The sequence below is a fragment of the Macrotis lagotis genome, chromosome 1, assembly GCF_037893015.1.
Source record: "Macrotis lagotis isolate mMagLag1 chromosome 1, bilby.v1.9.chrom.fasta, whole genome shotgun sequence".
Lineage (NCBI taxonomy): Eukaryota > Metazoa > Chordata > Mammalia > Peramelemorphia > Peramelidae > Macrotis > Macrotis lagotis.
In genome coordinates, this window is record NC_133658.1 from 23,161,808 (window position 1) to 23,184,698 (window position 22,891).

The window sequence follows — 22,891 nt, forward strand, 5'->3', positions numbered from 1 at the left end:
TAAATGCATTTGTAAATTCTTTAGTCTTAGGTTTTTCTCCTTTGATGATCATTTATGTTTTTTTCAATTTCTTCTTGAAAGACTTCATTATTTGATCTGGACATTTTACAACTTCATAAATATTCATCCATTTTCATTTATGCTGCCAGTTTTATTGGCAGCAATCATCTGAAATAGTTCCAAATAATTTCTTTTATTTCTTCTTCACAGGTTGTGTTTTTATAAATTAAGAATGTCCTGATTTTATAAAAGCAAGGTCAAAGATAAAGTGCTGTATTAATTGTCTTAAGGACACCAAAAAGGGAGGGTACCCAATACACAAGCAGGCTTTGGATGAGGTATATAAAAGGACATGTTTTGGAAAATACAGGGAATTACAAAAACCAAGAATATAAGTGAAATCCTCACTAAAATAGCAGTAAGAGTGTGTGACAAATAGTCAGATTTAGTGATCGAGACCCTGGAGTCATCTAGTCCATTTTCCACAGGGCCCAGAGAGATTAAGTGATTCAACCAAAATGATATACTCAGTAAAGCAGCAGATTTGAATGCTGTGATTTCTCAGGTTGGGGCTCTTGTCATTATTCCATATTGCTCTACGAAAGAGCCCTTGAATTAAACAGAAACTAAAGGGGAAGCACAAACCATAAGGCTTTAAAACTAAGAGACAACCTCAAAAAGGGAGAAGGGGGGGTGTTCAAAGCAGACTCAACATTGGGTAAGTCAGAAGGCTACTACCTCTGTGTTCTGCTTGTGCCGTGCACTCTTGCAATGATTTGCCATCGTTTTCTGATCAGAGTAGAAGAGGGAACAAATAGGACAGAAGAAACCAGCCTTCGGTATAAGGAAATCTAAATCTGGAAGACAAGATATGAAAGATAATGAATATACGCATGCAGATATGTACACTCATGTGTTATATACACTGCCATTTGAAAATAAACTAGCATTATTTGAAATTGTGAGATATTCAAGAACCTTAAAGGGAGACAAAACATGTGGGCACTCATCAATCCCAAGAAAATGATAGGGCTGAAACTTTTCCTAACTCAACCAACACCCCACCCCTTCTGTTCTTTTAAAATTCAACGTAGTGTGAGGACATCACCTTGCTTGAAGATGCAGCAGTTCACAAGCAAGGCTGGATTTGTTACCTATTATTTCCAAGGCTTAGCCCTATGAGTTCTTGATACTGACCATTAGGCCAGGAGAAAAGATACCATGAGGCGCCACACCAAAGATAAATCTAGCCTCAGTCTCCTTCTTACCCCCCCAAAGCAAGAGAAAAGCATTCAGATGAAAAGTCCCCCCAAATAGCTCAATGTCAAGAGAGAAAGAAAACTAGTAACAACACATTTATATTCAGGGCAATTCTTGAATTTTGGATCTTGAAGCAACAACCTCAATTCATCTCCTCAATTTTCTATCCAGAATACACTTGTGGCTGAAAATGTGCATGCATATGATGAGAAAATTCCTGTGATCTATGTCCCTTAGAACATAATAGCAGATGACTTTGGCCTCAGGACTCACAAGGTACTCTCTTAAGTGAGGCCAAGAACTTTTGCGTCATCAATTACTTGTATATGTGCCATGTCCTTATCGTCACTGCAAACAAGCTTCATCAAGGACTTAACAAAATATTGTTGGACCAGTCTGGACTAGACTGATTTAGACTAAGCCACCCTCACAATTCCCCCACTACAATGTATCTTAACAAATGGTCACAATCAAATCTAGAGCTGGAAGGGACTCCTGAGACAATTTTGTTTAAGCCCCTCCTTTTACAGGTAAAAAAAAGTAAAGAGCAGGGACCTAAGGCAGCAATAAAACAAGTCTAATTACTTGCCTAATGAAGAGTCTTCATCTTTCTTTCTCTTTTTCTCTGGTTCTGCATCTTCTGACCCAGATTCTTCAACTAAAATCACAGTTTAGTTTTAAAAAACAATGAACTCGCCCAACAAATTTACAGGCTAGTATTTTTCCAATCTCTCAAACAGTCCTATCCCCTACTTTAAGATCAAAATGACCCCCCCCCCAAATTTATCTTAACAAATGATTCACAGAATCAAGTCTAAAGCTGGAAGGGACCCAAGATAGCCAGAGACTATCTGTTACAAGTCCCTCCTTTTAAAGGTAACCTAGGCTAGTAATAGAGCAATCATTCAAACACCAGAAGACAATTATATATATGCACTCCCAGTTTTCTCTTCTTTTAGTTAAACAAGGCAGGACACTGTCAGAACTCAAGCACCCCAGGCACTCTCCTCTAGATGATCTCCAACTTATCAATGTCCTTCCCACAACACTACATGTGGTCAGCCAGAGCACTGAGAAAAGTGCCACATCCTTGTTTTTCCTTCTTCACTGTTGCCTAACTATGGGCTGACCATGTGATTCTTCCGCCCTATTGCTGTAAAAACTTTGTTTTGGTAACTGTTTTAAGGTATCTTAAATTTAGTGCAGTGCTCTAGTTTATTAATCTTTTCTCAGTCCTCTCAGTCCTTACTATCACCTAGTGTGCTGGGGTTTTGTCATCAACAAATCGGATCATGATGTCATATATCCTTTTAACAATTTAATCGGTAAGACAAATCACATATGACCCTGTGATGCCTGGAGCATTCATTTAGCAGACCTTTTCCCCAAGAACATCAATTCTTTAATTTAGACTACTGAGTTTAGTTATTTAACCAGTTTCAAATCCACCTAAACTGTACTATTGTCTACTATCAGTTCTGGAAATGTCCAAATAGCTATTGCTCCCTAAAAGCACTGTTTCTTCTAAATAGCTATGCTTTTTGAATCAACTTCATATGTTTCACACCTTTTAACAACAGTGAGTATGATATATACTAAAAACTCCCAAGAACAGGAAGTCAATGCTGGACACTATGCAGATGTAGGCCCTTTTCCCATCCCCTCATTTCATGTATCTGAAATTTAAGGCCTGGAGTGATGAGGTAATGTTTTCAAGGTCAAAGGTGACATCTCATAAGATTACCCTATAGTGTTATCTTCCTCTGCTTATCTATGCCTTTCAATTCCAGTTAAGATACGTACTCTGAGGGCAGGGTCATGACATAATCAGACTACACAGGCTTATTATTCAGTGTATCAGTGCTTTTGTAGAAGGACTGTAGAAGGACTTTGGTCAATTTAGGGAGTTCTGCATATGAGCAGTTTTGCAAGAAATGATTAAATAACTACTTGTGGTTTTTCCTACTGGTCTGTTTTTTTTTTACTTTTCTCCTCTCTCAAATCCATTTTTAATTTCTACTGTTGGTTAAATATAAAAAGATCTTCTGAGCTGATTTCTTTTCTAATGGGTCAGTTGCCTAATCTAAGTTGTATGACTAGGCTTAGCTTGAAGGGGGGAAACATTGGGCCCAAGGGAAACCCTGTCTTCTCTAGTAGTTGAAGCACTGTCACATGGAAGGTTTGTTGATTGGTTCCATAAGAAAGGAAGAGGAACAAGAGAAAGTCAAGAGAAGCACCCATGGTAGTTTTGCTCTTAATAAACTGAACACTCAATTAGGAGAAGGACCTGTTCTGGAAAGGTATGTCTCCCTCCCTGCCATCACTGAAAACCTTCAACTATAGGCCTAACTTGTTCAGAATGTTAGTGAAGCAATTCCAATTCAAATGTGGCTCCCTTCTGACTCTGATTCCCCCATAGAAATATTGGATACTGGATCTTTACTTTCTATTAGATATTTTACCTAGATTCATAGAGGCTTCTTCTAATTTCGGTGGTTCTGATGTATCAAAATTCTCTGATGATGGCATTTTCTTGGTTCTACTTCTCTTAGTTGAAGTTTTGGCTTTAAAGAGAAGTGAAAAGATTAATAATTCAATGTTGTAGTAGCAATTCCTGAATTGTCAAAAGGAAGAGAGATCTTATTTGTATTATGTATTTTTCCATTATGTTTCAGAAACCCATAGTGGAAAATTTTCTTTTTTCTCTCCCATACATACACAAAGTGGTAATGGGAATCTGTGGAGAGCAGGGGAAACCCTGAATTAGAGAGGACAGCACTCAGGAAAAGAAAGCTTCAAATAAAAAAAAATCCTGATCCTGAAGGTGAGTTCAACATGAGGAGAAAAAGCAAAAACAAAAAAGGAGACTCTTAAGAGATGCCTTAGATGCCTCCGAGGTAACAGAGGGGCTTCTGGTTTACAAATTAAAGAATACTGTGCCATTGGTGCAGCCATTGTGTGGATCCACAGTCATAAACATATTATGCTCATCTATTATGAGGGTTATTTTTTATTTTTCTTCCTGTTTAATTTTAATGCCACAGTTTTTGCCAATGTGTTGTTAAAATATTGTTGACTTCCCTCAAACTTGAAATCGTTTTGATATTCTGAACTGAATTAAATTAATTGAATTAATTTTAATGCCAACATTCAAACATATTATACTCATCTATTAGGAGGGTCATTTTTTTTTTTATTTTTCCTCTTGTTAAATTTTAATGCCAAGAAAGTGGGAGACAGAAGAAAGCAGAAATACTATGAGGGATGCGAAAACCCAAGAAAGTCATAGGTAACTTCTTTAATTACACAGGAAGGCAGCTTTGAAAGTAACACGAGTTTCACCATATACTTTAAAATGCAAATAGTATAAGTTTTAGCTTGTCAGATAACTTGCTTTCTCAATGGAAGGTTTATGGGGGGAGAGAGAAGGGAGATAATTCAGAACTCAATATTTAAAAACTGAATGCTGAAACTTGTTTTTGCATGTAATGGGAAAAATAAAGTAAGATTTTAAAATATCTATAAAAAAGCAGTATGAAATGATTTTTTAAAAAGAGTAAGTATAGGAAAAGAAAGAATAAAGGGTGAGAATCAAATACCAGAACCAGGGGGTGGCTAGGTGGCGCAGTGGATAGAACACTGGCCTTGGAATCAGGAGTACCTGAGTTCAAATCTGGCCTCAGACACTTAATAATAATTACCTAGCTGTGTGGCCTTGGGCGAGCTACTTAACCACATTTGCCTTGCAAAAATAAAAAACAAAACCAAAAACAAAACCCCAACAAGCTAAAAAAAAAATACCAGAACCAGTGGGAAAAATAAATTGGTGCTAGTTTGTCATGGGCTCGGAAAACAAAGCAGTTCCAGGTCATTTTGCCTCAAAAACATTTGAAGCAGAGATTTAACATGACAGAGCCTTTGCACAAGGAAGAATTTTCTAAGAGTGGTAGGGACTTCCACTGGTGGGGACACTGGAAGAAGAATGGGAGTACATAGACCCCTGAAATGCCCAGGTGCTTCTCAGAGACAGTTTTGGAGTAGACAGCAGACAGAAAAGGCAGCTAACCAAGCTCCATTATGGCCTGATAATTACAGTGCTTCCAAATTAACAAAGCATTTTATATACATTATCACATTATATAATGAAATTTGAGAGGTTATGGTAATAGAAAACAAACTAAAAATACATTAAATTCACCCAGTACCAGGGAGCCAAAGACAAAAGAGGAAAAATATCTTTACTTCCATTTCCAGGAAGATCATACATAGATATGTGAGCAGAACAAGAAGTGAACATTAAGTCCCAGACAGGAGTAGTCAAGTCAGCTTTGTGGAGAAAGCTTGAGGACCTGGAAATGTCCATCCACCAAGGGCTAGCATCCTGTGGGTAGGAGATCTAGGGACTAACCTAGAACCTCAGTTGTACTAGGGCTATGCTGCCCTGATATATCTACTGATAGCTACTTGTTCTTTGTCCTTTGAACCTATTTCGATGAACAGGGAAAGGAGACTGAAGAGATCTCTCATCTCAAAAGGGAAGCTGCTTATTTTTGATCTAGCTCCTACCTGAGTATTCTTGCTTGCTCTCTGGCTTCATCCCCTTTTCTTGAGGTGAAGCAACTTGGGACATGCTTTGCTCTGAAATTAAGCAAAGTGTATCTTTAATATATTTAATCAGGCCATGCAATAAAACCCATGGTTCTGAGCTCTTATTAGCACATGGCCAACTACTATTCAAATAGTTTTGCCAACATTATTTTTAAAATATCACTGACTTCCCTCAAACTCAAAATCATTTTGATATTATTGAAGATCTCTTCTCCCTAAGACAAGGGTGATTAACAAGAGACTACAATGTATAAAAGGGACACAAAATTTCCAATTCATAGGCAAAGTGGTAGAAAAAACTTTTAGGAGATTCACTTTAGATAATTTTGAAAGCAGAAAAAGTCAAGTCAACAAAAACTTATTCAATATAGCATGACAAAATTTTGACTTTTATAAATGAACAATAGAGAAGCGCACATTATTTAGTTCCTACCTGCTAGATGTCGTTCAGTCGTAGTTTTGGGGTCTTTTTCAATAACCTCCTCATTAATCTGACTCATTTGGTACAAAGCTTTAGACTTCTCCTGTTTGGTAACTATGGTTTTCTTCTTAATGCCTCCTGTTCGAGCCACAGGGCAAGCGTCTTTTCTAGCTGTCTCAACTTTTGAGTCATTTTCTCCCTCTTCCTCTTCTCCAACCTCATCAACAGTAACAAAATTAAGCTCTTCTTTAAGATTGTTAAAGTCTGCCAAAGATTCTTCATCTTCTTCTGTCACTTCATCTAAAGTCACTAAATGGACATCACTGCTGTCATCTTGTATTTCATCTACTGTAACTAAAGTAGTTGGGTCTTCAGGCACCTGAGAAGAGATAAAGCCAATGGACTCCCCTACAGCATTTTCTTCTTCCTTGGGATTTATAGCAGCAAAATTGATATCTGCTGACTCATTTAAAGGTAGCTCTTCTACTTCTCCAATTTCATCCACAGTTACTAGGGGTTCCCTCTTCAGAAGATCCCGTTCTTCATCCACCGACAAAATAGTGACATCTTTAGGTTCTCCATGGGAAGTGCAATCATCTGGTTCAATTATCTCATCTAAAGTAAGAAGGGAATTTGCATTTTTAACCATTTCTTCCACATTTAGGTCCTCTTCATCATTAACTTCATCTACAGTGACCAGAGCTTTAGTTTCTAAGTTAGACTCTATGGTCAGGTGAGCAGCTGCATCTTCTTCTTCACCAATTTCATCCAATGTAACAAAAGATAACTCACTCTCAGCAACACAAGGCACTGAGCTTTTCCCCTTCCTTCTTTTTAAGTTAACCTCAGAGGAAGAAAAATTCTTGCTCAGTTCTTTCTTTTTCCCTTTTGGTGCATTCTGCTTGGCTTGAGAAGGATCTACCTCTTCTATAACTTCATCCACGGTAACAAACTCATCCAAATTAAAGGGAAAAAGTTCTTCCTCCTGAAAAAGTTTAAGTATGAGATTATAAACAACTAGTAATTCAGTTGGTTGAGATACATTTGCCTCTAATAATGATAAACAGCTAACATTAATGTAGTGCTATGAATAGCCCATTTCATTTGATCCCAATATTAAATAACATGTGCTTCTATTTATATAATTTCAATAGTTTCAACATTAATAACTTTTGAGGAGTTAAAAGCTATCAGGGGATTGACAAAACAAGCTAACTACAGTTTATATTCTCCTGATAAAGCATGTATAACAGCAGTCTTATTCCATGGTTATCAACCTAAAGAGCTTTCCTATATGATGAAAGGAATCTCATAAAAACCTCTGATTGAAACAAAAAGCTGTTCAAAAGAAGTCATCAATTATTTGATGCAGTCATAAAACTGCAAGCCACATCCTACAGGATATAACAGCTATTTATTTTAAAAAACATCACCCAAAGATGCTTCAAGATGCTTTTTAAGATCTGTATTAACATAAACCACTTCCAAAATATTACATGATATCCAAATAATCTTTGAATTAATAGATTTTGTATGTTTGAATTTAATTTGAATCTAATGTTCTGAAAGATAAAATGACAAAAGATTTGACTCTTATACGAGATATTGCCTGCATTTTACATTCATTACATTTACATTACTTAATTTAGAATTCAAGTAGCCCTGGTAAATGTATGAAAGGCAACTGTGGGAGGCATAATATGATACAGAAACAAATGGGGGAGCCGAATATGGACACAGAATGCTACTTATGCTGTCCTACACTGTTGTTGGAGTTTTGCTCAAATTCTGGTTAGCAGGTTGTATTCAGTGGAGATAGGAAGCAAGATTCTGATGTTAAAAACAAAAACAAGAAATCCACAACACTTAAGGAGTTAACTGGAAAGACATTCTTGCATGGCCTCAATGTTATCACTTTACTGATAGCCTAAATACAGGATAATTTGAGATAATTAACAGAAGGAAAAGGAGGGTGGCTGATTACATTAAATGATAACTGAGTTGAGTCTTGTTAATGAGTTCGAGGATGTGTAGGTGAGAAGAGTGACAAGGAGAACAGCTCACTACAGCCCACTGTAGCTAGACACACCAGAGCAAAATGAAAAGTTGTTGGGAGTCATATGATGAAGTGCTTTAAATAAAAGGCTAGTAAGGAAAAAAAAAAATCAGAAAAATACACCTCTTCCCTCCCTTCCTCTAAAAGAATTGAGGGGTGTGTGTGTGAGAAAAGAACAACTATTCAATCTTTGTTACTAGGGATATCTACACTGGTCAGGGGATGAGAAAGGGATATATCTAGAAATGAAAATAAAAGTAAATAAGGAAAATGTTTTAAAGAACAATGAAGTACACTTTTTAATGAAAGGATCCCTAATTGTTTTCTTTGTAAAGATCAGGGGAAAACAAAGACAGATTGAGGAATGTGTCCTGGAGGAGATAAAAAGTCAGAGCTTTTAAAGGAAGTTTCAGGAATAGTCCTACATTAACAATATTATTTGGGGAGCTGTGTAAAGGAGGGAACTGGAGGAGAGGAGAACAGACTTTCAATTAAAGAAAATAAATTTCACTAAGAGGGACTCCCTTGAATAATTCGAACATTTAACACCAGCACTCAATTTTGTCTTGTCTCTCCCCTGGGGTGGTACAATCTGTCTCCTCATCCCACAGCTTTAGGACTGACCAGATCTGGTACAATGTAAAGAGAGGTAACATGATATAAGGAAGACATTTCAAGTTAGGGGACCACATATTCTCAATCCCAATCTGACATTAACTAGTTATATATTAACCATTCATTTCTCCCAATCTTTGTGAGTTTGATTAAATTTCTAATTCAAACTAAGCAACTTCTCTGCATTTGCAGAGTAGAGGTCTTACTGAAAAGGAAAAACAAAACCAACTAATTTACATTAAAAACAATAGTAACAACAAAATAAAGATAGTGTTAACTAAGTTAAACTTTTCCATCTCAAACAAAACCCCAAAACTTTTAGTTAGCACCTAATTTTAGATAGGATGGAAATACAAAATATCTCCCCACAATTAAACCAACGTAATATTTTGTCCTTAAAAGAAAAACTAAAACGAAAGAAATCAGGCATAGGAAAATATGCTTAAAACGATTGAAACAGAATCTAAAAAAGGTACATGAAAAAAAAAAAAAGAATTATTCTACGAAATTAAAATCCCACTACAGTATTATTGATTTTTTTTTAAGGTAGTGCCTTTGGCACAGGATTACCTTTTTGTCTACAGAGATCCCTGAGTCTTGTCTTACCGTTTTCCCTCTTGCAGCTTTAACAGTGAGCAGGTTCTTCTGCCCACCCTGAATAATGGCATTTCTTTGAAATAAAGTAGGTAGGAGTGGGTACTGTGGTGCAGACTGTACACCAGCTACCTCAAACTGCTAATGAGAAGACCAAGGCTGATGGATCTTGAACTCAGGAGTCCTAAGCTACCACATCATCTAAGTTGATCAGCTGTCTGCACTAAGTCTGGCATCAATAGGATAAGCCACCAGAAAAATGGACTTGTCTATATGAGGAGCAAAAAATTCCAGTTAAGAAACAGAATATAGGGCTGCTAGGTGGCACAGTGGATAAAGCACCTGCCCTGGAGTAAGGAGTACCTGGGTTCAAATCGCATCTCAGACACTTAATAATTTCTTAACTGTGTGGCCTTGGGCAAGCCACTTAACCCCATTTGCCTTGCAAAAACCTAAAACAAACAAAAAACCACCAGAATATACTAAAGTTCCCATACTGATCACAATGGGGTTTGTATGAGCCCTATATTTCCAGAAGTGGCAGAGTAAGGAAGATCCAGGATTTGTTTCACTTAATTTTTAACAGAAACTTTTTTTTAAGTTTTTACAAGGCAATGGGGTTAAATGGCTTGCCCAAGGCCACACAGCTAGGTAATGATTAAGTGTCTGTGGCTAGATTTGAACTCAATACTCCTGACTCCAGGGCTGGTGCTCTATCCACCCCTAACAGAAACTTTTAAAAAGATAAATCAGAAATTAGCTCAATTAAATTGTCTACACCTTCCTAGAGCTACAGTATTCATCTTATCATGTGTCATAGTCTAAGTCTGGTTAATAGGTCATTTAAAATTCACAATTCTTTCCTCTAGTCCCAGAAGGGTCCAATATAAGAACTCTAAGCTAATAAAAACAAATATTGATTTTGATCCAGTTCTTCTGCTTATTCATCATCCATTCAATTTTTCCCCCACACAGTTTTTCACATAGAATCCTCCCAAGGAGGGACAGGGTGAGAGGGAAGAGTCAGTCCTTACCTCTCTAGGTTTGGCAGTTTTACCAGAGCTGCCTTTAGGGTTCTTAGTGTTCTGCCCAGCAGAAGTCTGAAAGATTAGACAAGGGATGAAGGAACACAGGACACACAATCAGGTAGTCAGTCTTCTTTCAAGAGTCAAAACAACACATCAAGTGCAAGTAGCATGGTCATGGTAGACTCAATTAATAGTTTGAATACTTAATATATATATAAAACTAAGCCATCAATTACTTAATATTATAGGCAAAGTCTCTGAAACAAAGTCATCATTAATATCAGATTAAAGATCTCTTCTCCCTGAAACCAATCCCTGTGTAGGATGATCAGTGATTTGATAAAAAAAAGAAAGCTACAATTCACAAAAGACAAAAACTTCCCCCCATCAAGAGGCAGATTGGCAGAAATAACATTTAGGAGATTCACTGCATAGAATTTTTTAAAAAAGAAAATGTCCTCCCTGACAGAACAGAGCCTTTTTCATCTAACACTTTTCAAACCTGTTACTCAAAATGATGTACCGAAGCTGTTAGCAACGCAAATGAACAAATTACCTGGTGTGCTGACAGTCCCAGGTTGCTTTTGGCCTAATACCAGTCATTCTGAAGGACAGGGAGTGGGAGCTCAGGGAAGGGGATGTGAAAGCACATTTATACCCTCTGCTCCATGGCTGGAGCAGCACCGAGCCGGCCTTCCTGCCTTTTCTCACCTTATTGCCGCTGTCATCCCGTTTCATGGTGGAAGGTCTAGTCTCTGATTCTTGAGACTGTTTTGCTAGAGCCCTGTAATCCTTGTCTTGTGGAGCTGAGGTCCGCCCACTGCCTCCTCTGGCTCCGCCGCCGGGGGAAGCTTTCGATTTGCTGCTTTCACCCAGGGTGGACCTGGCAACGGCAGGTCGAAAGGAACCCATGTCTTTGGCCACAAGTTTCTTCTCTGAACTAGCTTGGCTTTTGGACAACAGTTTGGAGCATGTCCTCTGATCTTCAGTTTTCCCCTCATTTTTCTGACTGGTCACTTTTGCCTTGAGTGTGTTTGGGGTAGAAGCCCCAGGCTTAGAGCTCACTTTGCTGGAGGAGGCATTTGACACCACCTGAACACTGGTTTTACTCGTTTCATCGGGCTTACTAGCTTGGCCCACTCCTTTACAAGCATGTTCCTTGGTCACAGTGTTGTCTGCCGTTTTCTCTCTTGTTAGCAAGAAAATCTTTTCTGACTTCTCCAGACCCAAGGCCACCTCAGCTATGTGTTTGTCAGGCGCCTTGTCTGGTCCAGTTTCCAGCGCAGCTTTCGGCTCATTTCTAGTGTCCTTGAATTCAAGCACCTTGTCCTCCTTTTCCTCCGGGGTACATTTATCACAAATCTCCTGCTTGCTTACTGTTAACTTCTCATTTCCAGAAGCTCCTTGTCTTGCGACCATGGGAGAAACAGGAGGTACCCCTTCTGAAGAGGTTTCAAGTATTTCCATATCTACTGCTGCTTCTCCACCAGACCCTGAAAGGGCATTTCCAGCCTTCTGCACACAGTGGGCATCTTCGGTCTCGGGAAGAGACTCTTCCCTCTTTTGTTTACTGTCTTTTTCTTCTGTACACGGCCCACAGGAGGGCCCTGGCTCTAGTTCAGCTTTAGCTCTGACTAGCTCTTTCTTCTCCAGATCAGCCATATTGTCCTGAGAAGTAAATAGCGAATTCTCTGTTCCATCCTGCGTGAATTCAGTGTTGGCTGGGGCAGAGGGATCGACAGGATTCCTCAGCTCTGCCTCCTCCACCTGTACTTCCACCTCCAGCTTGTCAGGAGCCAAGTCAGAGTCACACACTGCTCCTCCTTCAGGTTTTCCCCTTGAAGTGTTTCCCTGCAAGGTAGTAGGCTCCGTTGGGAAGATGGGATTTGAGATGGTCTCTTCCTTGATTTCACTAGGCTTAACTGAGGAACTATCAGCTGCTGTTTGCACCTCACTTTCATCAACTGGATTGTTTTTCAAGTCAGGGCTAAAGGTATTTAAAAACAAAAAACACAAACAAAAAACAAACAAAAATCAAACTATGATGAGAATTCAACCATTATACATAACCCTCTTGACGCCAATGGTTAAGATTTCCTGATGCATTAGTAATTAGCATTGGGAAATCTAGCCAATCAGCGTTAAAATGGTTAAAAAATATTTGAGGCAAATCAGTGAACAATTTAATTTTAAAAAAGAAATCCTCTTTAGAATGGAAATCTTCCTTATAATCAAGGGAATTACTCGTACAAGTTAAGACTGATCTGCTCCTTATTTCTGTTTATTTAACAAGGGCAGTGGTTATTTTTTTTCCAAGAACAAGTTGGCCTCTGATTTTAGGAGGTTGGTCACGTGCATACAGGTACGCGCATAAAACATTGCCCACCCCCATCAAGAACATTTCAATTTATTCTAGAGCCTATTTCCCTCAAAGTGGCGACCTAAAGCTCTAGTTCTCAAGCAACTTTGCATAGCAAATGTGTCATTTGACTAGACCACATCTAAAAAAGGACAACTGGAAACTTCGGGAATGGGAAAAGTGGCACATAACAAAATACCCCTTCAACCCCAAACGTTACCACCCTTCTTTTGGGTTGGGAGGTGATCTTATTGGCCATGAAGTTGCCTTCAGTTTCCAAGGTTGTGAAGAGAAAGATTTTTTTCTTTTTGTTTGTTTGCTTGTTTTGTTTTTAAAGAATACTTCCAAGAACACTTCCGCTGGAAGTCAAGTTTCCCTAATAAAGATGTTCTAAAGAGAATTCAAGACAGAAGAAAATTTATGAAGTATCAGATGACTGTAATGTGAGAATAGCACAATTACTGAAGGAAGAGTCTTCAGTCAAATATAGGAAGAAAAATGGAAGACAAATCCTTTAAAATGCTACAAACCAATTCTGTTCCTTTTTGGGTCAACATTTAGTGTCTATTTTGCCAACTCTTCTTGAGACAAGAGACTCAATGAACCATCTTTTTCATTAATATTCAAAGATCACTGCTTATCTTTTATACCCAACATGCTATTAAAAATGAAATGACATGGATACACGCACCATTAAAGCAACAAGCTGGGGGAAGGAATGCTCCAAAACAGGAGTCAGATGGGCATGAATGTTGAGCAGAAAGGAATATTCCTATTTGTGTTTTAAGAGATGAAAGGATTGACGATATCTCATGCTTTTCAGAGAAGAATTTTTGAGCTTTCCATAGCTCAGGTAACAAACTATCTTTCCCTAAATGCTCCTCAGATAATGGAAGCTATTATCCAACGCTAAATAGGATCATCCTCCAAAAAAGGTTAAAGTATCATTAAAAAGCAACGGCTTATTGCAACCTGTGAGTTCAGCTGTTGGAACTGGTCACTGTCATCTTCTCCCTAAAAGAGGTAGATTCAGGCTTCAAAAAGAAAAGAGAGAACAAATCTTTTATACAGCAGTGACAATTCAAAAAAAATTTCCATTCTTCTGAAAAGTTGTCATGACAAACTAAAGTTCTGGAAACAATTCCATGGTGCAAGTAGCATTGTGTTTCTGTGTGAAATCGTCTTTCACTACTTGGAAGAACAATTCAGCCCTCACCAACTCTTGGCAGTGAAGACATCGGCTCCAACTTGGCAGGACTGTCTAAATGAATTGATACACCAATAAAAATAAAAATTAGGACAAATCCAAGAAAAAACCCTAGTCTGAAAAATACCTTTCCAAATACACGTTCGTCTTCAAATTGTAAGAATCCTTTCAGTCCTGGGTGGGCCATTCCTAGTCCTCATTGACTGCTCTACATGTGAGCCTAAGGAACTTATCAAAAAGAGTCTGGGTCACTGGGTCAGAAAGGCAATGAAAAATTGTTTCCTGATCCCAAGATTTGCCTTTATTTTTCATCTCCTTTACATTGGAAGTTTTCGTTAAGAAAAGCTGTCATCTTCAAAACATTGTGTATACACCTTAACAAAGTTTAAGTTCTAGATTTTCAAAAGTTTTCTATGAATACTGCTTTACTATAAAAGCCGAAATGGCCTTATCTTTTCCATCTTTGTTCTTAAATGCTGGGCTCCAAAGGTGCAAGTTTTTCTTCACAAAAATCAACTGTTTCCAACAATCTGGGGCAGCTTTGGTGTTTTAGAAGCAGCTTCTTTATTGATCCCAAAGTATCTCAAAGTTGATTTGAAATGGAAATGAACCCCCCCCCCCCGCCCCACTCCTCCATATCGATCCAGTTTAACAATCTTCAAGGTAGAAGAAAACCCAATTAAGCATCAAGAGCTCAGGTGGAAAAAAGCCACGACCCCAATTTGGAAGCACACTAGTAGAGTCCAGCAAGGTGCACCGAGAAGGACCCTGCTTACAGCAGCTCCATCAGAGTAATAAGGAAGACCGCCATCACCACCCCCCTGGCTGTGTCCAGCTGCTCAGAAACCAGGGCTTCACTTTCTCCTCATATGAATTCCCTTAAGAGCATGTGCCTGTGAAGAGCCTACAGCAGAGTAAATGGGGACCTTGAGGTGCTTTTTTCAACTCAGATCTAAACTCTGAGATTTCAGTCAGCTCTGAAGGGTCCCCAGAATATATCATTAAGAAATTTTCAAGACTTGATCTTCCAACCTGTTTGGGAGTTTCAACCACAGACTGTTAAGAAAACATATTTTCAGAAGAACTTGCCTGTTATTGAGTGGTAAAAAGTGGTGAAATTTTCTTTCTTCAGTTTGCAGCTATGTAACACTCAAACAGACCACATTCATACAGGTCCCCCGAGTCAAAAGCAAAGAAACTGCCAGTATTTCTTCAAGGTTATTTCACCCCACCCAAAGCAAATTCAGTCCAGAGAAGTCACATCACATCCTCTGGCTCCCTTCTCCCATTCCTCAGCTTGGAAAACTCCACTGGGAAGGGGAAGCGAGCAGGCTGGAACTAATGCAGGAAGAATTTCCATAAAGTAAGCTTTTTTAATTTACTTGTAAAGTGATTTCTAAAGCAGTTATTAGATGGGGGAATGGGGAAAGGATCGAGGTGGAGGGGAAAGCAATCTAAGAGGCTGAGAAGAAAAATCATTCTAAATCCATGTTGGTAGCTTAGGCAGAAATGGGCAAAGAAGAAATACATTCACTTGTTTACAAGTCACAGACCAAATGTGGACAAAACAATCGTAACCGTGGGCCCCTGAATTTCCTTTGACGCTTACGTTCTCTTCTGTCAAGTTTGCTATTTCCAGTCATGCAAAGATGCCAATGGTATTACTACTTTGGCAAGTCTGAGAGCTTTACAAGAACGTGTGACCTATATAATCTGTCCTGAGGGAATAAATTCAAGTACTACTGGGCAGATTTAAGTTTTCAACCTATTTTCATGTCATTCATTTCCCCTACTTCTAAACTAATGGTTAAATATTTTGTTTTCTACAACATAAGAACTAAGAGCCCATATACTTTTCAGGACTCCTTAGAGTACACAGTGGAGAATAAGGAATATTCAAAAGGAGTATGTCTCATCTCAAAACATGTATGACATTAAAGAAAAATTTAAATATGAATTATCTAAATACCCTGGAAGGAGAAGCAAATATACAATAGACTAAGTCATAAACACCCAAGAATATGCTTCCTACTGTATAAATGTAAAACATCTTAAAATATTTTCTCTGGTTTTTCACTAATTCTACTTACAAAATATAGGCAGAAAAACTTCCAAAATTACACAAAGGTCTCCCCCCAATAAGGAAAAGAAGGATTTCAAAACAACTGTTTTAAAACGAGTCATTAGTGCTAAGATTTTATGTTCTCCTTTGTCTTTTGGATAATCAGATAAAGAATGGAAAAAAATCTGGACACTTATTTTTTCCAGTCAATGTCAACAAAATGTAGATAAAAGTAAGGTTATTAATATATTTAATTTAAAAAAGAGGTGGTGCTGATGTTTAAAGCATCAAAAAACATACAGATTGGCTTATTGGTTACGTTATTCAAAAGCAATTTAACAGCATATAATTTTAACTAGATTTGAATATTCAATTTAACTAGATTTGAATATTCAATTAAAGCACATCTATGCATTTATACATTCATGCATTTTCTTAAAATGAATGTACCCATCAATTATCTTCTGAAAAAAAGAATACATTTATTGGACAAACAAAAAAAGAAAAGAAAACCACAGCAAACTCACAAATCAAAGCTTACAGGCATTTTAGGTTACATATACAAACACAAAGCCTTTACTTTAAAAGGCACATGTAAATGTATTTGAATGTTACCAAATCTTAAGACAACTAAAACATACCTCTCTTTTCCTGGTTCTGGGTCTCTCTCCGTTTGAACCTGAAATATAATTTCATTCATTTAATTTGAAAGATCCTCTATGATATTTCTTATGGCCCAGACAATTTTGCTATGCAGTCTTAAGTTAAAATAAATGCTTTCAGTATTTTAAAAACCACAACTAAAATATAATACTCTAAATAGCAAATAGCAAAAAAAAAAAATCAAGTTATAACTATACCTTAAATATAAAGGCATATCAAAAGATCTCCTATTCTTACTGTAACTTAATATATTGCATATCAATTATCAAAGAAATCTACAACAGAGGTTATTAATCTGGGATCCATGAATATTTTGATAATGGTATATGCTTGGGGACCTATCCCAAGACATTGCCTGCATACCTTTTCCTGGTCTTAGGACGGCATGGACCATTCCTTGGGGACTCTATCCTCGGGGTGAAGGGGAATGCTATAAAAACAATCTTTGATATCTATTATCTTTATGACAAAGCCCAAAGGTATAAAGGCAGGAGAAGGAAGAACCCGTCTGTAGCGGGCCCACAGGGATCATTCTTTTATTCACCGCCCGTAAGTCAATAAGCATTCTCCAAGTGCCAGCTTTATTTTGTATCACAAATACAGGAGAATTATATGGGCTGGTGGTAGACTCAATTCTGTGTTGTAGCAATAATTCCTTAACTCTATCTTTTAATGTGGCTCAATTCTGTGTCGTAGCAATAATTCCTTAACTCTATCTTTTAATGCGGCGTGCTTCTCTGTAGAAAGGGGCCACTGTTCCACAGCCCCAGGGGTTTGTTGTCAGGTGTTGGGGTGGTAAGATACAATTGTAACTGATGTAACAAATCCCTACCCCACAGGGCAGAGCCCAGTCCTGTAATTTGTAAGGGACAGATAAAGCCACTTTGTCAGGTACACAGCAGTGCCACCAGGTGCCAGTAGTTGGGTGTGGACAAGTACAGGGGAGTATCCTGTAGCACTCACTACTAATTGGGGGAATGTGGTCAGAACTACCTCTAGGGAGGCAGTACTCCAGGGGGTGATCCTTAATGAATCTTCTTCCTTTCCCTGCTCAGCAACTGTTAGAATAGTTTTGACTAGATCCCTTTGTTTTGTAACTCCCTCTGACAGGGCTCCTGCAACCCTTTCCGGGTCTGGCCCCAAGGGCATCTCTGAAACTACTGTAATCTGATAGGCTCTGATGTTGGGGCCCCCATGAGGAAGCCCCCCCCTTCCCGTTTTCCCGGAACCAGTGTTTTCTTAAATCTACAGAATTTTTCCACATGCCCAATTTTTTTCCATAGCAATAATAGCAGGTGGGCTGCTTACTGCCCCTTTTTTGACCTGCAAAATGTCCTTTTCCACAATTGAAACAAGCGCCCTTTCTTTGTTTGAGGCCTTCACTAATCCCCTGGGCAATTGCCATGGCTTGATGTTCTCTACTTTTTTGGGGGGCCTCTAGGAGGCACTCAATTATGTCGTTTAGTGAGGGATTGGTGCCCAGACCAGCCAAGAGTTGTTGGTACTCAGGGTGGAGGACCTCTTTCACCAACTGCGGAGTAATCAGTTTGACACCAGTTGCCTGTCCTAAAATGTGCATGACTGTTTCTTGTACCCTGCTAATCATCTCAAAAGCCTCATCAGGGTTGGTGATACCCCTCTCCTCTCCGTACTGTTCCGCCTCTCTTTACAAGGGTAGTAAAAGTGACTGCTTGTCCTGGGGTGAGCACTGCACCCACAACCTCTTGCCAATCGTATGGGATCCAAGCCACGCAGCAGTGGTGTTCGTTAATAAATGCTTCACATATGGCGAAGAGGGGCCGTACTTGGCAACAGCTTCCTTGAGCTCTTCCAATACTTTAAAAGGGACTGGCTCATGACAGCGGCTGTCACCCTGGCCATCATCAAAAACAGGACAAAGAGTTGGAGTAATACCCCAATCTTCCCAATCTACAATCTCCCCAATCTACAATCTCCCCTCCTTCAGCAGCTGCTTTAAGACTGCGTGCTCTAAGACTTTCTGGAGCAGGGCCCCTGGAAGAGCCCAAAGGGAAACTGGCTGGGCTTTTCAGAGCCAAGGCGGACAGAGGCCGAGAACTCTTCCTCATGCTCTCTGACCATGGGCGTGGCGTATAAGCAATTCCTCCTTTCTCAGCCTGGATTCGGACTTCCTCCTTATCCCTCCCCTCAGCCCTCTATGTGGCTACTTCCTCCTTCTTCCCTGGCGCCACATTTCGTGTTTTTCTTATAACTTTCTCTAAGTTCTGCCCAAGGGTAAATCGGAGGAGGAGGAGGAGGGAGACCACAATTTTCATCCTCAAAAGATTCTCTTAAGGATTCTCCTACTTGTGTGCCAATTGTTTCTCTCCTACAGGAACAGGAAGCCCCCTGTAACATTGAATTTATGAGAGAATAAAAGGAGACGTCCTGGTCAGGTAAGATTCCAGGACATGTCTCATCAAAAGAAGCCATCTGCTGCCCAACCACCTCCCAATTTTCTTTCCTAATCCCTCAAAGTTCTAACCACAGAGACCTCCTATATTTTATTTACAAATTCGCAGCACTGCTTAATATGTGGCTTAAATTGGTGCCACTTGCCTAATTTATATAACTGATAAGCTAGAACTGCCTTTTCTTCGGGTCTAATCGGGAAAACCGTGCCCCTGCCCCATTTCTTCGTCTCAGATTAATCTCAAATTAATCTGAGGCTGTCCAGCTCTTCCCCCTATTAAGGGAGGCCAGGGGGAAATTCTCTTGGTCCCTGTTTGGGCGCCAAGTGCTCCAGGACCTATCCTGAGCCTGGATATGTACCTTTTCCCAATCTTCAGGGACCCTCCTTGGGGACAGAGGGCAATAACTGGACAGAGCACCTGGTTGCAGTCTAACAAGCAGGTCTTTATTGCTTACATTTCATTTGCAGCGAATATGGCCCTGCTGCGGGTCGCTGCTTGCTACATCTCGAAACCCCTATTTCCTTCCGCCAGTGTCCCTCTTATATACACTCCCTAAGTCCTCCTACTGCGCGGGCCAGCCCCTTGCGGAGCCAATCCTGTTTAAGGTGCAGCCTAGATACAGAGTCCACCCTCAGGACTCCAGGTGGGATTAGACCCTTAAGCTCCTCCCTTATGGGCGGAGCCTTTCCTGTTAACAGGGCATTCCCAGTGCCCAAGTGGGCAGGTTTGCACCCCCAGGTGTCTCCTAACCCAGAGGGCCAAGGTCCAGAGCTGGGTCCCTGACAATGGTATACTAATAGTATTCATTACCTTTGTAAACCTCTGTATTTTATTCTATGCATTCAAAAACATGACTTTGAGAAGAGATCCAGACTTCACTTGTTTGCCAAAAGGTTGCCAAAACACAGGAAAAGGTTTTAAAATGTCTGATATAGAACAACCTCACATTAAACTTTTGAACTTAAAAGTATCACTGCTTAAAAATACAAAAATTACTGCCAGCATCTTCACTGTAGGAATGATTAGGACAGGATGGAAAATAGTCGAATGGGGATGCTGGGAACAAGGGAAGGATTGACTTCACCAAAGACAGAGTTTATTACAAAAGACACAAAGGCAAATTAGGTCATTAACCTGAAGTTATCTCAATTAATTTGGCATTTCAAGGTGGGGGAACCAGATCCAGAGGCTTCCACCTGCCTGCCCACCCACCTTAACAGAGCAGCTGTGGTTATCTAGCAGAGGCAAAACTTGAACCCAGGTTTTTCTGGTCCCAAAGCTAGCTCTTTATCCAATAATACCAGAGTATTTTATGTATCCTTATTTTAAAGAGCAAATACTAAAAACATCAAAATGAAATTGATTAAATGGTACCAACATCTCTATAAAATAATTAAAAAGTGCCCAGACTTTAAAAGGGACTACAAGGGGACAGTTATAATTCAGTTATTAAAAACTTCACCTCCATTCTTTCTCCCCAAAGTCTTCTAAATAACAGAAAAGTATGGGACAGAAAATATTACTTGGGTTTTACTTATTTATCAAATGCTAAACCAGGACCTTTTAAATTAAAAGTCTACCTGTGAACTTTCCCATAAACACATTTATCTTCCAGATATCTGACCCTTACCATCTTCTGAAAGCAAAACTTTTAAAAGTTAATTTTTGGATTAACGCTTAATACACAGCTCTTTCTAAATTGTCTCACAAAGAAACTATTAATGATTCTTTTCAGAAAGTCAAGTGACCCAAAGCCATTTGAATCACTAAGATTTATCAGATTGCAGGCCCTATGAGGGAAAAAACAGGGCTTTAAATAATCAAGCTCTGAGGAATTGAATCTGAAAAATTAAATAGCACATCAGATCAATTTTGCTCTCTAGGGTCACCATGTGGGAAGATCCAGATTTTAAGTGGTCTAGAATTTTAAGGAAAAAAACCAACACGGTAATAAGACGGTAGAGGCAGGGGGTTGTGACTACAAACAAGACACTGTCTGATGCAGCTGATTAGTTGGTTATGAGGAACTGCTTTTATTACTCTTAATTTTGATATATGGAAGGTTCACTGGCATTAAAAAAAAAGCAAGATAAGGTTTAATTTAAGACACAAGGAAATAGTCCAAATTTCCTTTTAACATAGAGCTGATGGTTCACAAACATCAACAACAGAAGGATGTTGGTTCTTAACTCTTCTCAATCCAAGTTCAAGAACTATCCTCCAAACATCTGTCTTACCTCAGATGGTTCTGTCTTCGGTGATAATGAACAGGTCAACACATTTTCACCCAGGTTAAAAGGATTTTGTTTTAAGAAGCTGTGCATTTTCTGAGCCGTTTCAGGACTATCTAATTGAAGAATTACCTTTGGAAATGGGAGGGAGGGGAAAAAAGGGAAAATGTCATTTCCACCCCATGTTTGAAAACTTCCTGGTAGAATTTTTGTTCTGCCCTTTAGATATAATTTTTTTGTGTGTGTTTTGTGTTTTGCTAAAAATGGACTTAACTTTACATTATATTTTCAAAGTTTAAAAAAAACCATGAATAAGTGAAGTCACAGAACAAAATGAGATCATTGAACACTAGATTTGCTCCTAATAAAATAATGGTATTACCAAACTATTTACAACCCCTTCTTGCCCCAAAGTCCTATTCAACTTAATTTATCTTTGTTTGATATGGCTATTAGCTTTCCACTGATTATAGCATCTAAATTTCATAAAACAGAATAAGATATAGAGGGTAGGGCATCTGTAAACAGATGTTGATAATTAATATACTATTTAATCAAAGAAGTAGACTTGGATGACAAGAAAAAGTAAAATAAGCAAAGTTAGTAATTAAGAGAGAATCTAACAGTGGGAGGTGAACTGGGTTCCACTCTCTCCAAGGTTACCTTCCAGGGAGGCTAGATGGTACAGGGGACAGAGCACTGGCCCTGGAGTCAGGAGTACTTGAGTTCAAATCCGGCCTCAAACTCTTAATAATTACCTAGCTGTGTGGCCTTGGGGAAGTCACTTAACCCCATTCCCTTGCAAAAACAACAAAAACAACAACAACAACAACAAAAACAAGGCTGCCTTCCAGGGAATAGGTATTTCATTCTTTCTCCTTCTATCAACAGTCTTACAAAACAAAATCATCCCTATTTCCAGGGAAACTTATGCCTGAATGGGGGAAATAGTTGAACATAAAATAGAATAAATAACAAATGTTTTCAAAATACTGCACTACACAAAGTAGTTGGGAGGGATAGAACTAGCATTTGACAACCCCATGTCCTCTGGGGAAAGGAGGGAAGACATTGGAGTGTGGCAGAGGTGAGGGATGGTGTGTGTGTTTGGCGCGGGGCCAAGTTGTACTGGCTCTAGGAACGCCACACAGGGCTTTGTGTTGGAACTAAGAGGCAGGAGGAACCCTGGTCAGTACTAGAAATATGCAGATGGTGGGCTGGAGCTGTGACTAGGAGCAGAAGGATGTAGAACAAATTCTGTGAGGTGTGAGAGAAGGAATTAAGTAGAGAGGAATAAAAAGGAGTGGTCTGTAACAGAACCAGGCAGCATACAGCATAAAACAGTCTTACAAAAC

General features: G+C 39.0%; 1 protein-coding gene across 7 annotated transcripts in view; it reads right to left on the reverse strand.

Annotated features, from left to right (window-relative positions):
* Positions 1 to 22,891, reverse strand: part of ZNF638 (zinc finger protein 638) — a 146,688-nt gene that overhangs the window by 8,094 nt on the left and 115,703 nt on the right. For 5 of the 7 annotated variants that reach the window (XM_074195913.1, XM_074195917.1, XM_074195916.1 and 2 more), the window contains 9 exons: positions 21,543 to 21,668; positions 16,852 to 16,889; positions 11,294 to 12,569; positions 10,589 to 10,654; positions 6,302 to 7,274; positions 5,827 to 5,898; positions 3,723 to 3,824; positions 1,850 to 1,918; positions 739 to 857 (listed from right to left, as the gene is read on the reverse strand). In XM_074195913.1, the coding sequence (XP_074052014.1) occupies positions 739 to 857; positions 1,850 to 1,918; positions 3,723 to 3,824; positions 5,827 to 5,898; positions 6,302 to 7,274; positions 10,589 to 10,654; positions 11,294 to 12,569; positions 16,852 to 16,889; positions 21,543 to 21,668 (2,841 nt within the window). The remainder of the gene's footprint in view (positions 1 to 738; positions 858 to 1,849; positions 1,919 to 3,722; positions 3,825 to 5,826; positions 5,899 to 6,301; positions 7,275 to 10,588; positions 10,655 to 11,293; positions 12,570 to 16,851; positions 16,890 to 21,542; positions 21,669 to 22,891) is intronic. The other 2 variants (XM_074195911.1, XM_074195912.1) reach the window with 2 other exon arrangements.